Source organism: Macaca nemestrina, chromosome 12 (assembly GCF_043159975.1).
Source record: "Macaca nemestrina isolate mMacNem1 chromosome 12, mMacNem.hap1, whole genome shotgun sequence".
NCBI classification, from domain to species: Eukaryota; Metazoa; Chordata; class Mammalia; order Primates; family Cercopithecidae; genus Macaca; species Macaca nemestrina.
In genome coordinates this window covers 19,719,619-19,745,708 of record NC_092136.1, presented here as the reverse complement: position 1 = coordinate 19,745,708, position 26,090 = coordinate 19,719,619, and the positions used below count along the sequence as shown (strand labels likewise).

The window sequence follows — 26,090 nt, the reverse complement described above, 5'->3', positions numbered from 1 at the left end:
TGGACACACACATCCTTCTTCCCTGCCTTGGGCAAGGGCCAGCGGCCCGGGCTCTGCTTGTTCTTGGAGAGGAGACAGCGGGATAACCACGGGGATGCGCGATTCACCAAGCAGGGAAGGAAGGAGACTGGCCAGGCTTCAGGAGTGGTGGGGTTACTGCGCAGGGAGCAGAGCGCAGGGGAGAAGAACCTACTGGCTGTTCTCGGTGTGGGTCTCCCCTTGCATGAGTCCCCCGCCAGACGTGATTAAATACTGCTTATTTGATACACTGTCCCACCCCCGCGCTCCCTCCAGCCACTCCCCTTCCCTCTTCTGGGCACTGGGGTTGGTTAAATCTCAATTCCTTTTTTTGGTTTTATAGTAGCGAAAGTTTAGAAACAGGAAAGCCCACACACTCTTTGGACTTGTCTTCTCTACCTAAACAAACGGCTCGGCAAGTAAGGATCTGAAACCTGCTCTCCTCCCTCCGCCCGTCCCTGCTCCCCACCCAAGAAAACAGAAACAAACCCATCGTGGCTGTGGAGGCTGCTGCAGGCACACACTGGTGTATAATAGAGAGAGTAAATATATTATTTCACTTGGCATGGTGCTGGCAAAGAACCTCCAGCTGGCACTATTTCATGTAACATGGTCCAATCTTTGCATGTACACACAGAATAAGAAGGATCAATTGGCAAACTCTGGTGCCACCTGGCACAAGCATCTTCTCTCTCTCTGGAACCAAAGAACCAAAAGAATTCTGCACTTTCCAGAAATCCGGCTTTGCTTTTCTAGAGTCTTCAGTGTTCTGCTCTCCTCGCCGCCGGGATCCCGTGGCTTCTCCTAGAGGGGCTCTGTTATTTAGTCTCTTCCCCCTGGTTACAGTTCGCTGTGCAGCTCTGGGAGGAGGGGGAAGGGGCCGGCGTGGAGGTGGCGGCGTTGGCAGGGGGGGTGCAGTCCGGGCCGTTGGAGATGGCCCCCACAGTGGCCTCAGAGTCTACAGGTTTGGAGAGGTCGATGCCGTGGATGAGGCGAATCAGCTGTTTTACCTTCTCCAGGGAGCTGTGCATCTCCTTCTGCCGGGCCAGAATGGTGTTCTTCATTTCCATGCATTTCTGCAGCAAATGACAAGGGCAGTGGCACTGAGCCGCCTCGTTTCTAACAGGCCTGGCAGCCCCTGAGAGCAGAGCGCCTTCTCTCTGCCCAGGGAAAAGCAGCCCTCCTGACTGCTGTGCAGCCCCTGGGCCTTGCTGTGCTCCTCAGTGGAGTGGGCGGCTACCACCTAAGGAACAGGGCAGGTGGAGTGGGTAGGCTGGAGGGGTCCAAGAGGCAACAGAGAGAAAGAGAGCATGCGGGCACCAACACGCGGGAGTACTAACGCTTAAAAACAAACCGGCAGAGCCGCCATCAGACTTCCAAACAAAGGTTGTTAAAAAAAAAAAAGTTCCCACAGCTGCCCTGCAGCCTGTTTGGGCAGGTTTTGATACGCTTCTGTCATGCTAACTGGGGAGCCTTCAGGACTGGACTGAGCTCTCCAGGGTGGAAAACACGCAGTGCTATCTGGATTCCATCTGAGAGCAGCAGGAAGTGAGAGGACAGGCCAGTAGCATTTAGGAGGATCGAAGCCCCAAGAACAAGGGCCTGCAGCCAGCACACCTTCTGCTCAGCCAGGGACTTGGGAGTCTTCTGCCCTTTTGCCCTCAGCCTCCCACACCTGCTGGCTTCTATTTTAGGCAGGGAAAGAGATGAAGGAGGTGTTAAATCTGCATGCCACGGGTAGGTATGGTGAGGAGGAGAAAGCAGGTAAGCAGGACAGTTCAACTGCCACCAAGTACAAGGCACCACCTGGTATCCGTGAGGGCTGAGGTCACTTCACTCCAACAAGGGTGACCTACTCAATGGAAAAGAAGACTGGCTCCTTGCCTGGGAGGAGCCTCTGTCCCCTGCTGCAAATACAACCCTCTTTCCCACTTGGACAGGCCGGGCTGGGCAGTACTTACTTCCAATACTTGTCTCTAGAAAGCCCGCTTCCTCACACTGGTCAGGAAAACCGGGAAATGCAATCAGCATGGTGTGGAAGAAAGAGCGAGGGAGGGCCGTATGGATGGGCCCACTCACTCAGGTGACTAGGAAGAATCACATGAGGGGACCTGGTCTGTGTCTGCTCAGTGTCAGGTGAGGCGCTACACTCCCCCCACACACTGTCAGGAATACGCAGGGCTGTGGCTACACTGTTGTAGCTGTTACTTATTCAGCCTGAAGACTGAAGATCCTCTTTCAGATTAAAGCCAAGAGAATGTTCCAGAGCTTGGGTAAGGCACCACCTACCAACTGGCCGCCTGTACCTGAGGGCTGCACTCTAACTGGATGGCAAACTGCATTTGCCCAAGTTAATCACGTTAATAAACAGAAGGACCTGAAGCAGCCTGGGGCCCACACGTACTGTTACGTATATGGAAAGGCCTAGGTCTCTGCACCTATGTATCGACTGCTGAAGGCATGAGGTTTACTTACACTTATGGAATTGCTGAGCTGTTTCACCTTTTGCTCTAGTTGTTCTCGTTCTTGTTTTAAATCTGAACTCCATTTAAGTAACTTTTGTTTCTCTTCTTCTTTTGCTAAAAACAAACAAACAAACAAACAAACAAACAGTTTTTGACAATTAATTCTTTGAAAAGGCCACTGTGCTCAGGATGCCTGCCAAAGAAGATATTTTCCCCAGAGCTCCCATGAGTCCCACAACCAGTGCAGAGAGTCTGCCCACCTGGACTTTTCCTTTTTCTGTGAACAGTATGCTAAGAAAACTGTCAGTGCATTGGGTCTGGCTTTACATAAATGAGATACCACATCTCATTTCTTTCCCCCAAGAAGTGCTAACAGGCCAGGCATGGTAGCTCACGCCTGTAATCCTAGAACTTTGGGAGGCCAAGGCAGGTGAATCACTTGAGCCCAGGAGTTCAAGACCAGCCTGGGTAACATGGCGAAACCCGTCTCTACCAAAAAATACTAAAGTTAGCTGGGCATGGCAGTACACCCGTAGAGTCTCAGCCACTCGGGAGGCTGAGGTAGGAGGATCGACTGGGCCCAGGAGGAGGAAGCTGCAGTGGGCTGTGATCACGCCACAACACCCTAGCCTGGGCGATACAGTGAGACCTTGTCTCAAAAAATAAATGAATAAAAAAAATGCTACAGAAGTTTTCCACTTTATCTAATAAAAGGTTTTCATTTTTTTGTTTCCTCCAATAGTTAAGAGCAAAAGGTTTTCATTTTTAAATTTAAATTTCCTTTTGAGAATAAAACAAATAGTATTTTTTTTTTTTTTTTTAACAAGGGGAAGCTTACAAAAAAGTAGGTATGGATAACTCCTTACCTGCTTTGTAGGCAATATAGGAATGAACAATTGCTAAAGTTCCAGGCCATGGAATTGCTTCTTCCTTCTTCAGCATCTGAAAAGATTTTTAGAATTTTACCTTGAGAAGGAGGTTTAAACACACATCCTCTGTGTAACAGCTAGCAACGGTACTGATGGCTACTGGCAGATAAAATCCAGGAAGGATTTATGGTAGCAGTGTTGCAAAACCCTGGTCTACAGTTTCTGGACTAAAAAGTTCCAAATATCAGCTTAGGAGAATGAAGTTCAAGGCAGGAAGAGCCAGGACACTTGAGCCCAGGCTTAGAAGGAGCTGGGACTTGGCTGGGCATTCCTATCTTTTCACGCCATATGACACCCAACCACTCCCGACAGCTAGAACCACGCACACAAAAGCCACACATCAGCATGATGGTAGCAGCCACTGGCAGTTTTGTCCTTGACCTGACATGGGCTGCCTGTCTCAATTTTAGATTTCTATGTCCCTCAAAGATAGCCTGACCAAGGAAATTAAATATTAGTTCCAAATACTAAAGTATAATCTAGACCCTATGTCAAAAATCATCAGAAGGTCACAAAGCAGCATCAGGAGGAGGACGGTGAGAGAAGTGTTCCGCTGCACCACAGGCTGCAGGATGAGGACAAGATTACCAGGGAAAACCAGAATTCATTCAAAGCAAGATTCCAAAGAACTGAGCAGGATCCCAGGGCTTGCTGAGCTATTGAGCTTGCTTGTTTATTATTTATACTTTGCATACCTCTAAAAAAGACTTGAGACAGCTTATAATAAAATCATAAAGACATAAATATACACGGATAGTTGAAAAAAAGGCAACCAGAAACCAAACAGAGAAGGAGGGAGGCAAGGACAGTTAGGAATATGTTTGCCTTTTAAGTCTGTAAAATATTGACAGCACTTTACAGTTAGTTCTCTGAGCCTGAAATAGGTTAAAAGTGAAATGGGTGTTATTTTATTATTATTATTTTGAGACAGAGTCTCGCTCTTGTCACCCAGGCTGGAGTACAGTGGTGTGACCTCTGCTCACTGCAACCTCTGCCTCCCGGGTTCAAGCGATTCTCCTGCCTCAGCCTCCCAAGTAGCTAGGATGACAGGCACCCGCCACCACGCCCAGCTAATTTTTATATTTTTAGTAGAGATGGGGTTTCGCCACATTGGCCAGGCTTGTCTTGAACTCCTGACCTTAGGTGACCCGCCTGCCTTGGCCTCACAACGTGCTGAGATTACAGGCATGAGTCACTGCGTCCAGCCCAAGGTGTTATTTTAATTAATCAACTGGGCACTTTCTCTTAATTTTATTCCCAAAGAAGAGTTTTAAAACCATATACTTGGTCTAGACCATTCCTAGAGAATGAGGCACTCTGGACTTTTAAGGGTCTTGACTTTTAAAGAGAAGATAAATCATTTCAAATACAAGGAAGCGTCTATCCAGCTCAGTAATAAGGCAGAGAGTTTCTGAGGGAATGAAGGCCATGCGCCTGCATGCTGTGTCATGAACAGGGAAGATGCAGCCTGGAGACCGACTGGGAGAGGGAAGAGACTGCCATTCCCCGGGAAAGGAATTCCTCCTGATGGCCGTGTCTTTGTCCTCCTTGGCCCTTCCCCCGTCAGACCCACCCACAGTACCTGGTCCTGACATCTGGGACAGATCCACATGCCCTTGGGAATTGTTTTCAGAGGGGGGTCTAAGCAGTCCAAATGATATACACGGGAACACGTGTCGCACATCAGTAACTGGCCACTTTTTCTGCAAACGCTGCAAAAATCCTCATGAATATCACCCTATAAAGTTGAGAGGAAAGGTAAGAAAAAGGACAAAAAAGGTAAAATTTTAATGTTAACATGCACATTCTAGATGCATATAAATGTTTTCGGACAATCAGCTGCCTCGGTCCAGGAGTACTCAAGAGAAGTAGGAATCACCATTAGCACAGGCCCCTACTCACTCCATATAGCTAAGGCTCCCCGAGTGGGGACAGTACAATAGTCCCCCCTCATCCATGGGGGCTATGTTCCAAGACCCCCGGCGGATGCCTGAAACCTCCATACTGAACCCTATATATATGTTTTTCTACACATGCAAACCCACGATAAAGTTTAATCTATAAATTAGGCACAATAAGAGATTAACAACAGTGACTAAGAAAACGGAACAACTATAATGATATACTGTAATAAAAGATGTGAATGAGGTCTGTCTTCTTTTTTCTCTCTCAAAACATCTTAATATTTTCAGACTGCAGTTGACTATGGGTAACTGAAAGAGTAGGAAGTGAAACCTCAGATAAGGGAGGACTACTGTATACTTTTTTTTTTTTGAGATGGAGTCTCGCTCTGTCGCCCAGGCTGGAGTGTAGTGGGGTGATCTCGGCTCACTGCAAGCTCCGCCTCCTGGGTTCCCGCCATTCTCCTGGCTCAGCCTCTCGATTAACTGGGACTACAGGTGCCTGCCACCACACCCAGCTAATTTTTTGTATTTTTAGTAGAGACGGGGTTTCACGTGGTAGCCAGGATGGTCTCGATCTCCTGACCTTGTGATCCGCCCACCTTGGCCTCCCAAAGTGTTGGGATTACAGGCGTGAGCCACTGCGCCCGGCAGGGACTACTGTATTCTTAAAATTAAGAGTTTACAGGAGAGGTCTATAGTCGCCTAGGCCAAAATTAACATTATAGGCGATACCTAAGAGTTTATTATGTTTTAGTAGAGGACAACCTACGTATAGGCATGGAAGTCCATTCATCAAAGTGTTTCACAATATGATACAAACAATTCTCATCACCTATCAATTTTGGGGGGAGTTTAGAAGGACTGGGAAAGAACACAGACAAAAATCGGAGTTTTCTTGCTTGCTCAAGAAGAAAAAAATACAGTGAAAGTTCAAAGGGGAAAATATTAAGTCAGAACAAATTAAATTCATATGCGAGTTCTTTCTAAAATGAAGAATTTAAAAAGCCAAAGCAACAGCTGACAATATTCTCCTAAAACCAGTATTTTGTGTTTGCTGTTCAATGGGCCATTCTATTCTGGGAGGCTTTATCCCTATAAAAACTTCACCAGCTGGAAAAAGATGAGCAGCCCCAGTCTGTTGTGCCAGTCCTGTCTCTCTACCACCCCCACCACAGTGATAGTTATAGGACCCAGGTAAGTCTGCTGGAGTCTCTGAACAGAAGGCACCATCAGAATAAAGCAGATCTACTCAAAATTGGAAGAGGAGAACATAGCCAAAAAAAAGAGCTATTGAAGAGGTCTTTTCCAGTGAGTCAACCCCTAGCTCATTCTCTGGATGGGATTAAATCCACTGAGAAGGACACCAGGGAAGGGAAGACTGAAGGGAAGTGCCAGAGGTGACCCAGCAAGTCAAGCCAATGTGCCGCTGTGGTTTTCCTGGCTATTCTGCCAGAGGGTCTAATACAGAAATTATGCACAGGATGAATCCCTCCTTTCTATGATGTAATCCCTCCACCATCACCACTGAAGGAACACATCGTCATGGACCTACAATTTCACTCCAAGGGAAACTTGCTCTGTAATCCACTAGGGTATCTGGCAGCCCAGAAAAGAGGCTACAAAAGTTTTAAGATACATCATAGTGTGGATGGATTTTAATCTTTTTCTTTTCTTTTCTTTTTTTTTTTTTTTTAAGACAGAGTCTCTTGCTGTGTTGACCAGGCTGGAGTGCAGTGGCGTGATCTCGGCTCACTGCAACCTCCGCCTCCTGGGTTCAAGCGATTCTCCTGCCTCAGTCTCCTGAATAGCTGGGATTACAGGTGCCCACCACCACGCCTGGCTTATATATTTTTAGTAGAGACAGGGTTTCATCATGTTGGTCACGCTGGTCTCGAACTCCTGACCTCACGATGCGCCCACCTCGGCCTCCCACAGTGCTGGGATTACAGGCGTGAGCCACTGCGCCTGGCAGCTTTTAATCTTTCTTAGTAGGAAAATGTGACCCCTGGACAGTAAAAAAAATACTTAACATATGTTCTAAAATATTACATGTGAATGTAGCCTAATAGTTTAACTTCTAGGCACCAAAAGAGGTAAGGTTTCATCCCTAGATCAACTACGATTTTCTTCCTTCATTATTAAAATCAGGCTGAGGGCTATTCTCCTCTAGAGGGTCAGCCTTTCTTGAAACTTATCCCTAAGTGGTGAGTCTGCGTCTTTAGAAAGTTTATTTAAAATGTGTGATTTTAGAGACTGTTTTACGTGAACCATAGAAAAAATTATCAGTGATGGAGTGAATGAGACAAACTGGGCATCTTATTCGGCGGCACTTGGGATAAACGAAGAGGTGTTCACTTTCCTTTGCTTCTGAGCAAGGAGAACATCAAGAAATAGAAGGCAGAAAGACAGAAAATAAAAACTAAATTATTTATTTAAGTTCCCAAAGGAAACTTCCTATCTTGTTTATAGATCCTGTAATTTTTGATGTTAAGATTCCTTTTCACTCTTAAAGTTACTGAGGATTCCAGAGAGCTTTTATATGAGTTATATCTATTAATATTTACTGTAGTAACAGTTAAAAAACAATTTTTTTTGAGACAGGGTCTGGCTTTGTCACCCAGGCTAGAGTGCAGTGCTGTGATCTCGGCTCACTGCAGCCTCGACCTTCCAGGCTCAGGTAATCCTCCCAACTCAGCCTCCCAAGTAGCTGGGACTACAAGCGCACACCACCATGCCTGGCTAATTTTTTAATTTTTTGTAGCGATGGGGGTCTCACTTTATTACCCAGGCTGGTAAAAACTTTTAATTCTGAATTACAGAACCATGAAAAATTACAAACATAGTATATCAAAACATTTTTAAACTTCAAAACACAGAGGTACACATTCCATTAGCTGCCAGAGTGACATCATCATCACACATCATGCAATATCAGGTAAACTCCACTGTTCCGTCTTGAGAGAATGAGAATGAAAATGGCAAATGACAGTTTAGTATCATTGTGAAAATAGTTTTGATTTTATGACTCCCTGAAAGAGTCTCGGGAACTCCCAAACTACACTTTGAGAACTGCTGCCCAGAGAAATGAATATAAGATGCCAAAACATTTTATCCATACAGAACCGGTTCTTTGCCTAAAAAGAGCAGAGGAAGTGCTACGGAGGCACCATGCCAGGTCAAAAGGCTTAGGCTTTGATGACTGACCAAATTATTACTATAAACCAGACAGTAGGTAAGTTGAAAGACAGCTGGCCTATGATGCTTGGCTAGGCGCTGAGGAGGTGTGTTTTTAGGAAGCACCATGGCAATATCAACTGCAATTTCATTAAGTGATAAAAAATTTTTATAATTATATTAACGTATCTTCCCTTCTCATAAAAATGATGATAGTGGCAACAAGGTACATCTAGAGGATTAGTGCCTGGTAGGTCCTATATTACACCAAGTCCCTCAAAATGGTTATTGATCCCTAGAAATGCCTGCCTCTCAAGTGTTATTGTTTAATTAATGTTGTTGGAACTTATGCTACCCAGCAGCAAACATACAGAGCCCTGTGTGTTGATTTTAATCACTGCCACTACTGGGATACGGTAAAAGGAGAAGTCAATTATCTTAAAAATATGTTCTGCTGAGTTTAACTTAGGGAGTTTGTTAAAAAAGCTTTCTTTTACCTTTAGATTTCTGAAAAGAAATATGTTTCAATTTTAAGACAAAACCTGGCAGAAGCTCTTAGTTTGTGAGTTGATGAGTGGATCCTTTGGGTTCAATCTTTCTAAGAAAACCATAATCCCATTTGGCCCAAAAAATACAACAAAAACAACATTGTTTAGGAGAGAGACTCACATGCAGAACCACAAAATCATCTGTCCCGGAGCATTTGTGTACCACCCTAGAGGGAGAGCTCTACCAAGAGGCCAATGAGCTGGCGATCCTTTGGCAATACTTCAACTGAGAAGAAGTTGGGACAATCTTTGGCGCTAGCAAACAAGATTTCTGAGAGAGACCCTGTTGCTTATTAACAGGACAGTTAGAAAACCTGTCAATTATTAATGCCAAAAGTTGGGAAAGCTGGACAAAATGCTGAATCTTTACAGAATGATGAATCTGTAACCACCAATGACGTCTAAGGAAGGAAACAAGGAAACCCGTCAGAGAACAGAATTCTTCTATGACCCTAGTCCTCCAAAGATAACATTTTCTTTGTTGCCTCTGGAATTTTAACTCGGAATATTCATATGGCATTCTGCTGCTCCTTGGAGAGGGGTGTGCCATTAGGAGGTTCTGAGAACCTTCAAGTTCAAAGGACATTTCATCTTAGGATGGTCAATGACAAGCTCTGTAATTCACCAAATAACTGAGACATGTGTGAAGTGAAACTCTTTATTTCCCTCCTCTTAATCTTTTTTTTTTTTTTTTTGAGACGGAGTCTGGCTCTGTTGCCCAGGCTGGAGTGCAGTGGCCGGATCTCAGCTCACTGCAAGCCCCGCCTCCCGGGTTCACGCCATTCTCCTGCCTCAGCCTCCCGAGTAGCTGGGAGTACAGGCGCCCGCCACCTCGCCCAGCTAATTTTTTTTTTTTGTATTTTTAGTAGAGACGGGGTTTCACCGTGTTAGCCAGGATGGTCTCGATCTCCTGAACTCGTGATTCGTCCGTCTCGGCCTCCCAAAGTGCTGGGATTACAGGCTTGAGCCACCGCGCCTGGCCTCCTCTTAATCTTTAGTAAATGGAAGCTTCATCTTTCTAGTCATTTAGGCCAAAAACTTTGGATTTCTCCTTGACCATTCTTTTTCTCATAACCCATATTCAATCCTGATGGCTCTTCAAAATATATGCAGACGTGATCACTTTTCTCCATCTCTGCTTCTTCCATCAAATTAGGCCAAGCTATCATCATCGTATTTCTTTCCTTTTTTTTTTGAGACAGGGTCTTGTTCTGTCACCCAGGCCAGAGTGCAGTGGTGCAATCATGGCTCACTGCAGCCTCAACCTCCCATGCTCAAGTGATCCTCCCACCACAGCCTTGCAAGCAGCTGTGACTAAAGGGGCACACCAATATGCCCGGTTAATTTTTGTATATTTAGTAGAGACAGGGTTTCACTATGTTGCCATCACACCTCGCTAATTTTTTAGTGTTTTGTAGAGACAGGGGTCTTGCCATGTTGCCCAGGCTGGTCTTGAACTCCTGGGTTCAAGCAGTCGCCCACCTTGGCCTCCCAAAGTGTTAGGATTTACAGGTGTGAGCCACCGTGCCTGCCCATCATCTCTTGCCCGGACAATTGCAATAGCCTCCTAACTGGTCTTCCTGCTTCCATCCTATTTTCCCTATAGGCCCTTTTCTTCTGCATATTTTAGACACAGTGATCCTTTTTAAAATCCAAGTTGATTTTGCGTACACCTTAAAAATAATAGATGCAAGCAAGAATCATTAAAGGATGCTAAAAACATTAGGTAACAGTTTGTTGGGAACAGTTTTTATACAGACTCAAAGCTATCTCCACCACAGGAAAAAGGCATATTTACAGGTAGAAAAATCTGACAGAAAACTATCTGAGGAGACGCAAGTTAACATCATCAACAGGAGAGACTGACAACGTGTGCCTCCTGCTGTGATACCCTGATAACAACCCATCGTCACTTATTAGCGCTCCTGCAAAAATGCATACCCTGAATCTACTGCTGAGAAAAAAAAATCACACAATCCAAACGGAGACGCATTCTACAGAGGAACTGGGTATCTTTTTAAAAACATCAATGTTATGAAAGACAAGGAATGAGAAACTCTTCCAGAATAAAGGATTACCAAACAGACAATATCATGACAATAAATGTCAAGAGTAATCTTGAATTGGACCCTGGAGCAGAAAAAACAAAGTGTCACAAAAGCAAGTAAGGGACAAATGGAGCAATCTGAATATGGACTGTATATTTTATATAGTAATATTTTACTAGTGTTAAATTTCCTCAATTTGATAAAAGCATTGTAGCTACATAAGACAGTATTTTTGCTCTTAGGGGATATATAGTGGAATATTTTAGGGTGAAGATTCATGAAGTCTGCAACTTCTTGTTAACTGGTTCCCCCAAAATAAGTGTGTATGGTAGGTGAGAGGCATATGTGGCAAAATGTTAACAACTGGTGAATCAATGTGAAAGATATACATTGGTTCTTTGTACCATTATTGTAACTTTTCTGTAGGTTTGAAAATTTTCCAAATAAATATTGAAAAATTATGTCACTCCTCTGCCCAAAACTCTCTAATGGTCTCCCATTTTACTGAGAACGAAAGCCACAAAGTCCTGCGCAACTGGCCCGGACACCTCTGAGGCCTCATTTCCCACCACCCTGGCCAGCTTGCTCTGCCCCACTATCCTGGCCCTCTTGCTTTTCTTTCAAGATGCCACACACACTCCCACTTCAGGGCTTTGAACTGCTGTTCCCTCTGCCTGGCAGGCTCTTTCCCCAGATCCATGGTTCACTCCTTCACTTCCTGTCAGAGAGGCTTCACCACTCTTCATAAACATCAGCCTCCGGCCAGTATGCTGTATGCCCTTAATCCACTCCAATTTTGTTTTCTTTTTAAGAGATGGAGTCTCACTCTTGTCACCCAGGCTGGAGTGCAGTGGCGCAATCTCGGCTCACTGCAACCTCCGCCTCCTGGGTTCCGGAGATTCTCCTGCCTCAGCCTCCTGAGTAGCTGGGATTATAGGAGCGTGCCATGCTCGGCTAATTTTTGTGTTTTTGTAGAGACGGGGTTTCACCATGTTGGCCAGGCTGGTCTTGAACTCCCGACTTCAGATGATCCGCCTGCCTCGGCCTCTGAAAGTGTTGGGATTACAGGCGTGAGCCACCACGCCCAGCCCCATTTTTCTTCATAGCACTTATCATTACCTGACATATTATATATTCACTTTCTTATTATCTGCCTCTTCAGATGAGCTCCTTGAGGACAGGGAGTTGGTTTTGTTCCCTGCTGTGTCCCCAGTCCCAAGAACAGCACTTGGTCAGCAGAGTAGCGCTCAGTAAGTATCTGCTGAGTGAATTCTGAGCTTTGTTGAGGTTCATTTAAACATTCAGAGCACTAGTTCACATTCCTGCAGTTTGTGGGTGAAGGGCTACTAAGTATTTGACAGATTTTCAAGAAGCTGTTTCTGATCAACTCTGCTGAATACATTTGCTCTAAAGAAAACTTTCCACTTCTGGAATTGTATTTGAAGCAGCAAACAAGGGCTGCTGGGGAACCGTATGCCTTGTTCACTTTTCCCCACTCCCAAAACACTGATGACAGAAACCTGCACACCTCTCAATTGTATGAGCTGATCTCCCCGCCCCATCTGTTTTCTGAGAACTCATTCACAGTAGATCAAATTCAGACTCTGAAAGCTGGCTGAGTTCCATGAGGTTATATTTAACATGTTTCTCAAGGACATGGAAGGCCTGGAAACTCAAAAGAAAGCTGCCTTACATGGTATAACAAGCATTCTATAGGGTTTAATTGCTGTTTCAGGGTTAGTCAAGAAGGTGCAAGTCGGTAAGGAGACAACATATGATAACGCTTTTCCCAATTTAAGCTCTCAGAAAGACAGTGTGCTTTTCCCAAGTTACTTACGTCTGTGGAGGTGGGGCTGGGCAGGGACACAGGCTGAACAGGTGCAGGGAAAGTGAATGTGGTCTCTGTCTTTTCATTTTCAGGGGAGTCAGGATGACTGGATTGGGGGGATGTTGGGGTAAGGGCTCCAAACCCCAGCACTGCATTGTATTTTGGAGGACGACCTATATACCAAGAGAAGGGAACAAAAGGGAAAAAGGGGGAGGGAAAGAGAGGGGGAAAATGATCTTACATACCTTTGGCCAGTGTTCCTCATTGGCTAGCATGGAAAAGGAAGTGAGGTAGCAGACAGAAGGTTAATTCAACAGTCCCAAAGGAAGGAAGAGAAGCAAAGATTTAAATGTCATTAGAAACAACTACATGACTCTCAAGAGAAGGGAGGATAAGAGAGCTCTGGAGAATGACAGAAGGTGCTGGCTTATATAGAAAGACCTCACCTTGGGCAGATTGTGGTGAAGTTCCTGGACTATTGCAATTTGAGATTTCTAGTGCAAGAACCAAGATAACAGAGCTCAGTGGGAGCCAGGGCCAGGAATGAGTTTATTTTTATTTTTATTTTTTATTTTTTTGAGACAGAGTCTCGCTCTGTCACCCAGGCTGGAGTGCTGTGGCGCGATCTCGGCTCACTGCAACCTCCGCCTCCTGGCTTCAAGTGACTCTTCTGCCTCTGCCTCCCGAGTAGCTGGGACTACAGGCACAAGCCCAGCTAATGTTTTGTATTTTTAGTAGGGATGGGCTTTCATCGTGTTAGCTAGGATGGTCTCGATCTCCTGACCTCATGATCTGCCCATCTTGGCTTCCCAAAGTGCTGGGATGTGAGCCACCCTACCCGGCCGAGTTTACTTTATTTTTTCATATCTTTTGCATACTGTTCTCTAAGTTTCTCTGCAATCAGCATTCTCACAATACTATTAATGATTCTCAGTTCCCACAGACTGATTTATTTAGGATTTCTGCTTTTCCTTCTCTCTTCTGTCTGCATTTTATGAGGGTGGAGACAGGCAAAATTCAAGTTAACTATTCTTACCCTTTGCTGGTAGAGCTATTGAGAGGTATGTTCTGGGAGGAGCTTGAAACCTAAGAGCTTAAAAGATGCTTGGGCTTAGCAATGAATTTTTAAGTATGAATTTTAAAGTATTTCTGTCCCTGGATACCCTCCCCAGTTGACTGGCAGCTGTCTCTCCATTTTACATGACAAACATCCTGATGAACTACATCTCTAAAAATTGGAGCTGTTTAAAAGTCTCAGGAAAGGCCCTGGCATCAGCACTCCTGAGACATCTGATTTGTATAAGAGCGTTTTGACTCAAACCTCAAGGCTACAAAGCAACTTAAATGAGCCCCATGGGTACAGAAAGTCTAGGGCAGCCACTCTTGCCTCACCACATATCTAAGTCAGGGCCCTTGTCTTCTAAGGGCCAAGGTCATTGCTTCTAAGCTATGAGTGATCAAATGTATATGCCCAATATACCAAGGGGGAAAAAAGGTACAGAGAGGTACGAAATTGCCTATAAGCACCGGTAAATGGTATGTAGGATCACGACTTTGCCAACAGTTATGATTTATATTAGGATTATGCACAAGAGTCATGATTCTGTCAGATGTTACAAAAATATTACCTCTCTGTGTTAAATTGGTGATGCCTACAGTACAAAGACAGTTCTTACTGGTTTGTCTTTATTAGGGAGTTCAGTGCTGCTGGAAGGGGAAGAACAAGATGAATGCTCTCTTGTTTACCCACAAAAGGCATATCCTAGGCACTGTGGATGCAGGCTTTTATCCTCTGACCTTGGCAAGAGATGCCAAGGTCTTTCTAGCTCATTTAACCCCTGTCCTCTTAGCAGATGCTGCCCACTATCAGGCCAATTATTGTGGCCTCTGGCTGGGGGGCTCCTTTTTGAGAACTGCATCGGGGTCACTAAAAAAACCACCAAACACAAAACAAAACAAAAATAACTTAGAGTACTGGTTACTGTGGCCCAGGAATCAATATAAAGTCATGACTTACAGTTTCCCATCTAAATATTTTTGAGTACTTGAAGGACAGGACTGATGAAACATTAGAATGGGTTACTAAGGGTGGCTATGATATCTTTTTTGTGGGGAGGGAATGGTAATAGTGTAGTCCTGCCTAAGGCAGACAAAGGGTCAGGATGACCTCCTGAGCTTCCAATAGCTCTGAGACTGTGTGTGCACATGCAAAAATTAGTATGCTACTCCACTCACTCTGCAACCTTTCTAGCCTGGAACTATAATTCAGGGACACATTACCATGTGGAGAAAAGGACCTTGGGATGTATTACTGACATCAAAGAACATTTCAGTACCTTGTTTATGAGCTCAAACCCTGAGCTGTTAAGACCTATTTAGACCTGCATGGTGAGAGATGCTGCTCCTGCTGCTTTTTCTGCTCTGCCTAAAAGTAAGATTCTGGAATATCCATGGGAAGGTCTGAAATATGGGATTGGAGCTCTTTAGGAATCTGTTCTTTAGGAAGCCTGTTTTGAGAGTGACCTTTACTTCCTTAGTTGGAGATGTCCTCTTTTCAAAGATTCTAAGTTCTCAAGTGTGGCTACCTCTTTCCTTCCTGGAAAGTCTGCAGCTCCAAGAAACTCAGCGTCACACTCTGGCCTTGCCAGCAGTAGGACAACCAAGACACTATTAGGAATACCTTGGCAACGGCAGTGCTCTGTTCTGCTTAATGACACTCAAATGCTTCCTTTTACATGGGGTTCTGTTCACTGTGCTACTCATGGATGGCCTGGCAGGCTTGGGGCAGAAATGCTACATTAAGCCATTCCCCTGAGTCAGCTTTGCCAGAATCCTAGTAAAGTCAGCTTTTGATTCAACATACAGAACTCTAATAAGAAATCTCATTCTCTTTTCTCTCCCATTCTCAGAGAACAACAAAACTATTTTCAAAGGATAGAGGAGTTAGGTCCTATAATGATGGGAGGAGGGAAGGAGAAGAAACACACACAGAAAGCAAAAGCAACAGCAGCAAGGGAGAGATATAAAAAGGTCCTCACCTCTCTTCCGGGTCCCAGGGTGCATTGTGCTGTTTAGGTATGTGACTGCACTCTTCTTACGCTTTGAGGATTGAAGAAGGAAAGGTGACTGTTGAATAGTGTGGTTATTACTAATACTGGCACAAGCTAAAGATCAAGCACGGCATGACTGTCAACATGCCAACTAGTTAGTGCTAATCATCCTAAGGTCTCAATGCTCAAGGGTTTTATTGTATGTACTTGGCTCTCAGAGACTATCTCAGAGAAGTCTGCCTCTCTTGCCGATGACAGTTGTATTGAAGTCAGGATGAATTAAAATTTTAAGGTGGGCGTGTATCTGCTGAAACTTAGGGAAAAAAACCTAAGGGGTAAGCAGTGACTAATAAAAATGATAAGTCAAAAAAAATCTACCACTTCACAGAACTGGCCAAGTACAATCAGGGTGCTGTTCTTCAGCAGGTTTTCAGAGGGGAGGCACCGAACAGCTCATAAATAAAACTGCAACGTGAGGGAAGGGCCAGGCGCTGGCCAGTAATACCTCTGGCTCAAAGACTGCTCCGCTGTAGACCGGATTTGCTGTTGTTCTTCTTTTTCGCTCTTGCCTCTTGCTTTGGATTTCTTGAGAGAAGAAAAAGTTTTGATTAAAAGAGAGACATGGAGAACCTAAAAAACTTAACTTCATTGTTTTATCTATTGGTTTTCCCATAAGAAATCAGAATTAGGGACAAGTCTCTGTCTCACTGAAGCCTCAACAGAGGCAAGCACACTACTGGCAGCAAATGTGTAGGACCAGCTACTCTCACCTGCAAGACCACGCTGTCCCACACGTGGCTCTCTGTGGAGAGTTTAACAATAGACAGCCCTTGTAAACAAGCTGTCCTGATTTTTAGACTGCTGTATATTCAGGTCTGGATGAGCTTTATCCATAAGACTTAAACTGAATAACCAAAGTTCACCATTCTTGAATTAAATAAGCAGGACAGGTACAGCTTTGTAACTGTTCTCAACATTCTGATAACCTGGAGTGACCAGAAATTATAGACTTGTTGGAAGAGTGCTTGCTACTTTGTGCTGTTCGGAAAAAGAAGAGTTCCCCTAAATGAACAGAAGTCACCTTAATTTAGGCAACTGGCGAGGTTTTCCCAGGACAGTAGTTTGGATAATGATAGGAACATTAGACAGAGGGAAGGCAATTTTCCCACTAAAGGAAATAAAGTCCACACTGGCTGAATCATACTCTATTTGTGTTCCAATTTTCTATTCTAGGAATTCAATCAAACACCATTTTCAGGAACAAAGCTGTGGGCCAGAAAAAAAGGCAGTGCCAAGAATATCTTCTCTTACCTTCTAGATGGTCATGTGTTACCAACCCTAGAGACACCATGAAGGCAAGTTTCTGTGCCAGAGAAACAAAAGAAGAATATACTTCAGTCTGGGTTCTCACAAAGCCAACTGCCAGTTCCTAGTAGGACATTAGGGAAAGCCAGCCCAGTGGGCAGGTCACATATGAACGCACAAGAGCAGACGTTCTCTAAGGAGCCATGGAGATCCTCTACAGCAGGGGTGTCCAAAATCTTGGCTTCCTTCAATGTGGGCCACATTGGAAGAAGAAGAATTGTCTCAAGCCACACATAAAATACACTAACACCAATGATAGTTGATGAAATTTAAACAAAAAATCACAAAAAAACCTCACGATGTTTTAAGGAAGTTTACAAATTTTTATGGGGCCACATTCAAAGCCATCCTGGGTCACATGTGGCCCATGGGCCACAGGTTAGAAAGTTTGCTCTAGAGGCTCTCTGGTCTAACAGGGCCAAAAGAGAAGGACTGGGGCCTCATCTTCTTTCTTAATGACAGAAATCAGTATCTTGTGCGATCCGAGTTCCCCGCCCCACAGAAAAATCCTCTTAAAAAGAAGACGATTTCATACTCACAAAACATGCAGAGGGTTTTAAAGAGCCTCCCATTTAACAAGCTCCAAATTCTGAGTGTTTCACTTGTCACGACTGGGTCCCAGTTTCTCACATTTATACTGCCACAATGCTAACTCACAGCTAAATGATTTTTAGGACAATGCTAACTCACAGCTAAATGATTTTCAGGAACGACAGCAGGTGTTTCTGCTGAATACTATGATTTTTCAATCACACGTGAACCTAAAAATTATGGAGCAATTTCTCTTTGAAGACCACTCTTAGGACTCCATCAGAAACTAAGCTGGTGAAAATACTGGGCCCCGAAGATGGAATGTTAAGACTCTTCAAGCCGGAGAGGGAAACAAATTGATTTCTATTCTTTTCTTTGCTTGCATGTGGTCTGAAAAGTGTGTCTTCATTTTCTGTTGTACTACTGCATGCAGTTTCTAAATATGCCAAATAATACATTATCAATTTCTTTCTCTGATGAATAAAGAACATCTTCAATTGTAAAAGACATACTCCTGTAGAGTTATTTATACCACAATTTGATCTTTAAAAGTCCTGACATCATATCCTCGATATTATGCCACTTTGGCCTGAAGTGATAGGGTCAGTCTATTTGAAAATAAACTTCTTCACCAAGCCACTTGAGAACACAGAAATGTCCTTTACTGGTAACTTCAGAGTCCTGAAGAAATGTTTTTATATTATTTCTTATTTCAAAAACTTAGATGGGTACCTATCCCCTTGACAGCCAGATTAGTCCGGTAAGAAAAAGCAGTCTTGGCCTTTCCAGTTTTCTAAACTGTATGTTGAAGTGACATACACTTTGTGGTTGCCAACTGACTACATTCCTAATTTTCACTATTCCTTAGAAATATAATCAAGATCAAGAGGCTCTCCCCTAATTGTTGCTCTTTTGATGAAGCAGTGTGTGGACTGATATTCAGATGCACCCTCTTTTAAGCAAGTAACAGCACCCTTCTTGGCCACTCACACCCAAATCATCTTTGCCAGTTTAGATCAAGTTCACAAAATAATTAAGTGAGAAAAAAATTCCTCTCTTGTGGAATAAATTTTTTTTTTTTTTTTTGAGATGGAGTCTCACTCTGTCACCCAGGCTGGAGTGCAGTGGCACGATCTCGGCTCACTGCAACCTCTGCCTCCTGGGTTCAAGCAATTCTCCAGCCTCAGCCTCCCGAGTACCTGGGACTATAGGCACGCGCCACTGCGTCCAGCTAATTTTTGTATTTTTAGTAGAGACAGGGTTTCGTCATGTTGGTCAGGCTGGTTTTGAACTCCTGACCTCAGGTGATCCGCCCATCTCAGCCTCACAAAGTGCTGGGATTACAGGCATGAGCCACCATGCCCAGCCTAAATTTTTGATGATAGAATAAAAAGCTGCCAAGAACTTTTACCTCATATATGTACCCCACATATGCCAAGAGCTAATTTACTTTGTTTATGGCAGTGATTCTGTCCAACTAGAAGGTGAACTATCTGCTACTACACATGATGGTACTTGCTTGCCCACACTGGGTCTCGCTCCATCACCTAGGCTGGAGCGCAGTGGCACCATCTCAGCTCGCTGCAGCCTAGACCTCCCGGGCTCAAGTGATCCTCCCACCTCAGCCTCCTGAGTAGCTGGGACTATAGACATGCGCTACCACACCTGGTTACTTTTGTTTATTTTTTGCAGAGACAAGGTCTCACTATGTTTGCCTAGGTTGGATCCTTCAGTTTCCTTTGATAGGGAAATTTTGCTCAATTTTTCCTCCTCAGAGCATAATACTTGTTATTAATTCTGTGGATGATTTCACAAGTTCCTCAGCAATTTCTGTGGCTAGTATTTCTTTTTGGCTCAAGTTTTGGCCCTCTTTTTAAAGATAAAATTAAAAATTCATTCATTTCATATCAGAAAGAATTATATTTTGTACTTGTTTTAGGAAACCTGAACTGGCCCAATAAATCACTACTTTAAAAAAATGGCATGAAGCTTTGATGACTTTATGCCACTATTTCACATGGTTTCATTATGAAGAATGTACTAAGGATAGAGGCAAGTGAATTACTGGTCAAATGAAATATCAGATATTCATCATCATATTACCTGTGTACATTTTCTGTTTATAGCTGCTTATGCAAAAGCATCAAACTGAAAAAATCTCCTTGTCTAAGGACATACAGATTCACATTCTATATTTTTATCAGGGTCTTCCTTGCTATTTATGTTTATAATTGTATCCTAAATTGTGGTATAGATGTTACTATTTTCATCCCTACTTTTATGCTTCAATGGATTACTTTTGAGCTAATTCATTTTGGGTTTGGTGTTCTAATGTAATACAATGGTTATAACAAAATGCACATTTAATAACTGCAATTGATAATATAAATACACATTAGCTGAGTGAACTGGATATCTTATAAATGTTGGCTGAGACAAACACAACACAGTAATGATTAGGAACGCAATGGGACAGCTGGGAAAAATCATCGTTCATCTTAACATTTCGGACGCTGGGCGCGGTGGCTCACGCCTGTAATCCCAGCACTTTGGGAGGCCGAGGCGGGCGGATCACAAGGTCAGGAGATCGAGACCACGGTGAAACCCTGTCTCTACTAAAAATACAAAAAATTAGCCGGGCGCGGTTGTGGGCGCCTGTAGTCCCAGCTACTCGGGAGGCTGAGGCAGGAGAATGGCGTGAACCCAGGAGGCGGAGCTTGCAGTGAGCCGAGATCGCGCCACTGCACTCCAGCCTGGGCGACAGAGCGAGACTCCGTCTCAAAAAAAAAAAAAAAAAAAAAAAAAATTTCGAATTTGTAACATGCAAAAAAAAAAAAAAAACATTTCGAATTTGTAACATGCATATGAAGAATAATGTTTTAAAAAACTTTTCCTTTGATACAATCAAAATGCCTATGTACAAGTGCATGGACCCTCAAGACTACAGTCTAAGAATTCCACTCTAGACCAATTTGACTTGGCAATAACATTGATGAATAATAAAAGTGCATTAGAAGATGAACATCAAGTTCATTTCATCATTCAGAGAGTAGGTGCCCCTTCTGGTACATGAGAATAAACCGTACACCATAGACTGCAACCTGCCTTTGGAAACACAGGCCTACCTGAGGGTTCTCCTCCCGTTTTGGTTTGGGTGCAGCAGGTGGGGTGACGGTGCGGTTCTCTGTTTGTTTCTCATCTGTTTCTGTGTGAGATTTAACTGTCTAGGAAAGAAAAATTAAATAAAAATTCAGAATTTGTTTTTTTATTAAAAGGGTGAAGCAATCAGAAGTTTAATAGTAGCAAGAAAGAAGACAACATATTCAAATGTGGAACATATTAATACAAAAGTTAATACTATAGATTTCATGGGGGGAGGGGCAACTAAAATGTAAAGCCCCTGTTGAAGTTATTATATTGCATGGCTACATATGGATCTATAAATACAACTCTAAATAAGGTATATGGAAAGAAAAATACAATTTAATTCCTAAGTATAAAAATATGGTACAGGTTGTCCTTTCTGATTTCCATGTATTTTAGGATGTGGGGGTAGTTTCCCAGAAGCAAGCCTGCTGATTTTTTTGCTGCTGCTGCTGCTGTTGTTTTGAGAAGGAGTTTTGCTCTCGTTGCCCAGGCTGGAGTGCAATGGCACTCAGTTCACTGCAACCTCCGCCTCCTAAGTTCAAGCAATTCTCCTGCCTCAACCTCCCTAGTACCTGGGATTACAGGCACCCACCACCACACCCGGCTAATTTTTGTATTTTTAGTAGAGACGGGGTTTCACCATGTTGGTCAGGCTGGTCTTGAACTCCCGACCTCAGGTGATCTGCCCACCTCAGCCGCCCAAAGTGCTGGGATTACAGACATGAGCCACCCACTGTTTTTTTTTTTTTTTTTTTTTTGGTTTTGTTTTTGTTTTTGTTTTTTTTGAGACAGAGTCTCGCTTAGTCGCCCAGGCTGGAGTGCAGTGGCGCGATCTCGGCTCACTGCAAGCTCCGCCTCCCGGGTTCACGCCATTCTCCTGCCTCAGCCTCCCGAGTAGCTGGGACTACAGGCGCCCGCCGCCTCGCCCGGCTAATTTTTTGCATTTTTAGTAGAGACGGGGTTTCACAGTGTTAGCCAGGATGGTCTCGATCTCCTGACCTTGTGATCCGCCCGCCTCGGCCTCCCAAAGTGCTGGGATTACAGGCGTGAGCCACCGCGCCCGGCCTACTGTTTTTATATTATAGGTCAAGCTCCAGCCCACAACCTGCTTAAGATCAGAATGATATTGAAAACAACTTACATACATAGCCTTCTATTTCAGAACACTTCCAGTCATAATCTCAGAGAGACTGCAGAACTACCCTTACATGGAATATTAAAAATCTGTCTATATAATCCATCAGAGGAGAGATGCAATTGCTAAGAGTGGGCCATCTTGCAAGAGGCTGACTTCCTAATTTTTCCAAGCCTCTTCTTCCAGAAGCGTCTACTCAAGCAGAAGAAACACCAGTTGATTACCATCTTCAAATACTAAAGGTAGCTAGCATACTGGTAGACTGGGCTTGCACTACTATTCTCTTTTTTTTTTGAGACGGAGGCTGGAGTGCAGTGGTGCGATCTCGGCTCACTGCAACTTCCACCCCTCCAGGTTTAAGCAATACTCTGCCTCAGCCTCTGGAGTAGCTGGGATTACAGGCACGTGCCACCACACCTGGCTAATCGTTTTCTTGTATTTTTAGTAGAGACTGGTTTCACCATGTTGGCCAGGCTGGTCTTGAACTCCTGACCTCATGATCCACCCACCTGGGCCTCCCAAAGTGCTGGGATTACAGGCATGAGCCACCGTGCCCGGCCCCATTACTATTCTTACCATGACCAATGGCTAACTCATTTTATGAAGTTCTCTGTAAATACTCAAATAATTTTAAAACAGGAAATATAAAACTGTAAACACAAACCTAATTTACTTTTTCAAAATTAGAAAAAATGTGGAAGTAATGCTCCTTTCATATGGCAACAATAATTAAATAAGTGAGAATAAAACTGGTTATTGATGGGCAGGGGCTACATGAGACTTTGGTCCTACAAACAAGACATCTAAAGCTCTCAAAAATCATTATGCTGGAAATATTTTACTAGATCTGAAAAACTAACACAAGCACAAAGATCTTTCATTTTCTTTCCTGGTCACTTCCATATCTTCCTTCTGCTTTTATATGATTACGTAAGGAAAGCGTAAGCATCTGCCTTATCAATACTGTGGCAACCAGTGCTCTGGGGCACAAAGGCTGCTTTGCATTTTTTCCCCACTGGTGTTCTCTCATATTTCCCCCTTTATACTAAAAGCTATGTAAGAATGGGAATTGTTTTATGCATCTCTTGTTTTTGCACCCCTTTGCGCCTATTATGGTACTTCATGCAGAGCAGGTGTACAGTAAAGAGCTGATTGGTCTTCTGAGTGAAGAGTATGATCTAAGGGACAATCACTCAGGTCTTTCTCTCTCCATCACACACACACACACACACACACACACACACACACACACACAAAATTTTTAATCAAAAAGGACACATTTCCTCCATAAAACAAACCACCAATGGGAAAGTAGTTTACAGTGACATTTTAAAAGTCCTGGATGCCCAGAAAGCTTATTTTCATGTCTCTTTGAATAGGAAGGACAGAAGTATGATGGAGGAGGGAGAAAAGAAGGTCAACTATAAGGGTGTGCTGTTCCATTCCAAGGCTGTGTGAAGTCTCTTGGAGTCTCTTACTTACATTTCTAAGGCTGAGTAAAGCAATTAGCGGCAATGCTTTTAAGGAAGGGCAAATCAATTCCTCTCCACTAAAAAATTACCCAAGGTTTAAATTTCTCTCTCTCATGCAAGAAAAAGTATGATTATCTCAGTGCTATATAAATAATACCAAAAGTATCCAAAAACAAAAATACAAATAAAACAATCAAGACATTGGTGGTAGTGGAGGGTGTCTTTCATTCATGGATCTCTTGCTCTGGGGGAAGCCAGCTGCCACTTTGTGAGCAGCACTACAGAGAGGCCCAGGTGTGACGAATGGAACCTCCAGCCAACAGCCAGTGAAGAAGAAGTGAGGTCTGCCAACAACCATGTGATGAGCTCAGACGTGGATTATTAAGCTGTAGCACAGTCTTAAAATTACTGCAGCTCTAGCCAACTAGTTTGACTGCAAACTTGTGAGGGACTGTCAGCCAGAACCATCCAACTAAGTTACAGACCAGAAGGAAATGGGTTAATATATTTAAAGTGCTGAGCAAAAAAAACCCCTATCAATCAAGAATTCTATATCCTGCAAAACCATTCTTCAAAAATGGAGAAATTAAGACACTCCCAGATAAACAAAACCAGAGGACATTCACTACTAGTATACTAGTTCTAAGAGATGTTAAAGCGAGTCCCTTCAGGTTGAAATGAAAGGACACTAGACAGTAACTGGAAGCCATATAAAGAAATAAGAACTCCAATAAAGCTAACTAGATGAATAAATATAAAAGCCAGTGTTATTATTTATTTTATTTTTAACTTCTCTTTTTGTTTCCTATACGACTTAAAAGACAAATGCACAAAGTAATTATAAATCTGTATTAGTGGGTACACAATGTATAAGATATAATTTGTGACAGTAACAACATAAAGTGGGGGCAGAACTGTATAGGAGCAGAGTTTCTTTTTCCTTTATTGTCATTGGCAAAGCTTTTATTATTTATTTATTTATTTTTTATTTTAGATTTGAGGGTACAACGCAGGTTTGTTACATGGATATATTACATGATGCTGAGATTGGGGCTTTGACTGAAACCATACAAGCAGGGTTTTAAAAATCTAAGCTGGGGTTAATTCAAACTAGACTGTTAAAAATGTATGAATGTTAACTGTAATCCCCATGGTAACCACTAAGAAAATAATTATATACAGAAACAGAAATGAGGAAAGCATGAAAATGACACACTAGGAAAAAAAATCAAACCAAAAGGCAGTATTAGAGGAAATGAAGAATAAAAAACATAAGATATACAGAAAACAAATAGCAAAATGGCATTAAGTCCTTCCTTATCAGTAATCACTTAAATGTAACTGAATTAAACTCACCAATTAAAAGACAGACTGGCAGAATGAACAAAACACATGATCTAACTATATGCTGTAAGAGAGACTCATTTTAGAGAAAAAGACACAAAAAGGTTGAAAGTGAAAGGATGTTTATAATGAATGGCTATAGGACTATCAGACAAAAGTGACTTAAAGTCAACAACTGTTACAAGAGACAAAGAAGCTCATTATATAATATACTGACAAAAGGGTTGATTCAAAAAGATGATATAACAGTTACAATCATATATGTACCAAACAACAGAGCCCCAAAATATATGAAAAAAATTTCGAAAGAATTGAGGACAGAAATAAACAGTTCTACAATAATAAATGGAGACTTCAATATCCCACTTGTAGTAATGGATAAAACTTGTGCAGAGATTAAAAAGGACATAGGGAACTTGAACAACACCATACACCAATTAGACTTGTCAGGCATATGAAGAATACTCCACTACACAAGAGCAGCATGCATATTTTTATCAAGTGTACATGAAACATTCTCCAGGACAGATTATATGTTAGGCCACAAAACAAATATTAATAAATTTAGAAAGACTAGAATCACATAAGTGTATCTTCACCAACCACAATGGAAAGAAGCTAGAAATTAATGACAACAGAAAACTGGAAAACTCACAAGTGTATGGAAATTAAACAATACATTCTTAAACAAGCAATGGGTAAAAGAAGAAATCACTAGGGAAATTAGAAAATACTTTGAGAGAAATGAAAACAAGGCCACAACATACCAAAACTTATGCGATGCTGTGAAAGCGGTACTCAGAGGGAAACTTATAGCTGCTAAGAGTCTATATTAAAAAAGAAGAAAGAGCTCAAATCAATAACCTAACTTTACAACTTAAGAAACAGAAAAAGAACTAAATTCAAAGCCAAAAAAAAAAAAAAAAAAAAAAGAAATTAAAAGACTAGGATGAGGATAAATGAAATAGAGAAGAACAACAAAATCAACAAAACCAAAAGGTGATTCTTCAAAAAGAATAACAAAATTGACAAACCTCTGGTTTAGACTAAGAAAAAAAGAAGATACAAATAACTAAAACCAAAAATGAAACTGAGGACATTACATCTCACAGAATTCAAAAGGATTATAGGA

General features: G+C 42.7%; 1 protein-coding gene across 28 annotated transcripts in view; it reads right to left on the bottom strand.

The window, feature by feature from the left end:
- LOC105471655 (PHD finger protein 21A) overlaps positions 1-26,090 on the bottom strand; it is a 192,607-nt gene continuing 166,517 nt past the window's right edge. For 17 of the 28 annotated variants that reach the window (XM_011724255.2, XM_071074774.1, XM_071074775.1 and 14 more), the window contains 9 exons: positions 20,986-21,084; positions 17,276-17,327; positions 16,470-16,549; positions 15,953-16,013; positions 12,924-13,087; positions 4,995-5,150; positions 3,350-3,425; positions 2,494-2,597; positions 1-1,094 (listed from right to left, as the gene is read on the bottom strand). In XM_011724255.2, the coding sequence (XP_011722557.1) occupies positions 837-1,094; positions 2,494-2,597; positions 3,350-3,425; positions 4,995-5,150; positions 12,924-13,087; positions 15,953-16,013; positions 16,470-16,549; positions 17,276-17,327; positions 20,986-21,084 (1,050 nt within the window). In that variant the 3' untranslated portion in view covers positions 1-836. Of the gene's footprint in view, positions 1,095-1,979; positions 2,106-2,493; positions 2,598-3,349; positions 3,426-4,994; positions 5,151-12,923; positions 13,088-13,159; positions 13,183-15,952; positions 16,014-16,469; positions 16,550-17,275; positions 17,328-20,985; positions 21,085-26,090 lie in introns of all 28 variants that reach the window. The other 11 variants (XM_024789671.2, XM_071074784.1, XM_071074786.1 and 8 more) reach the window with 3 other exon arrangements.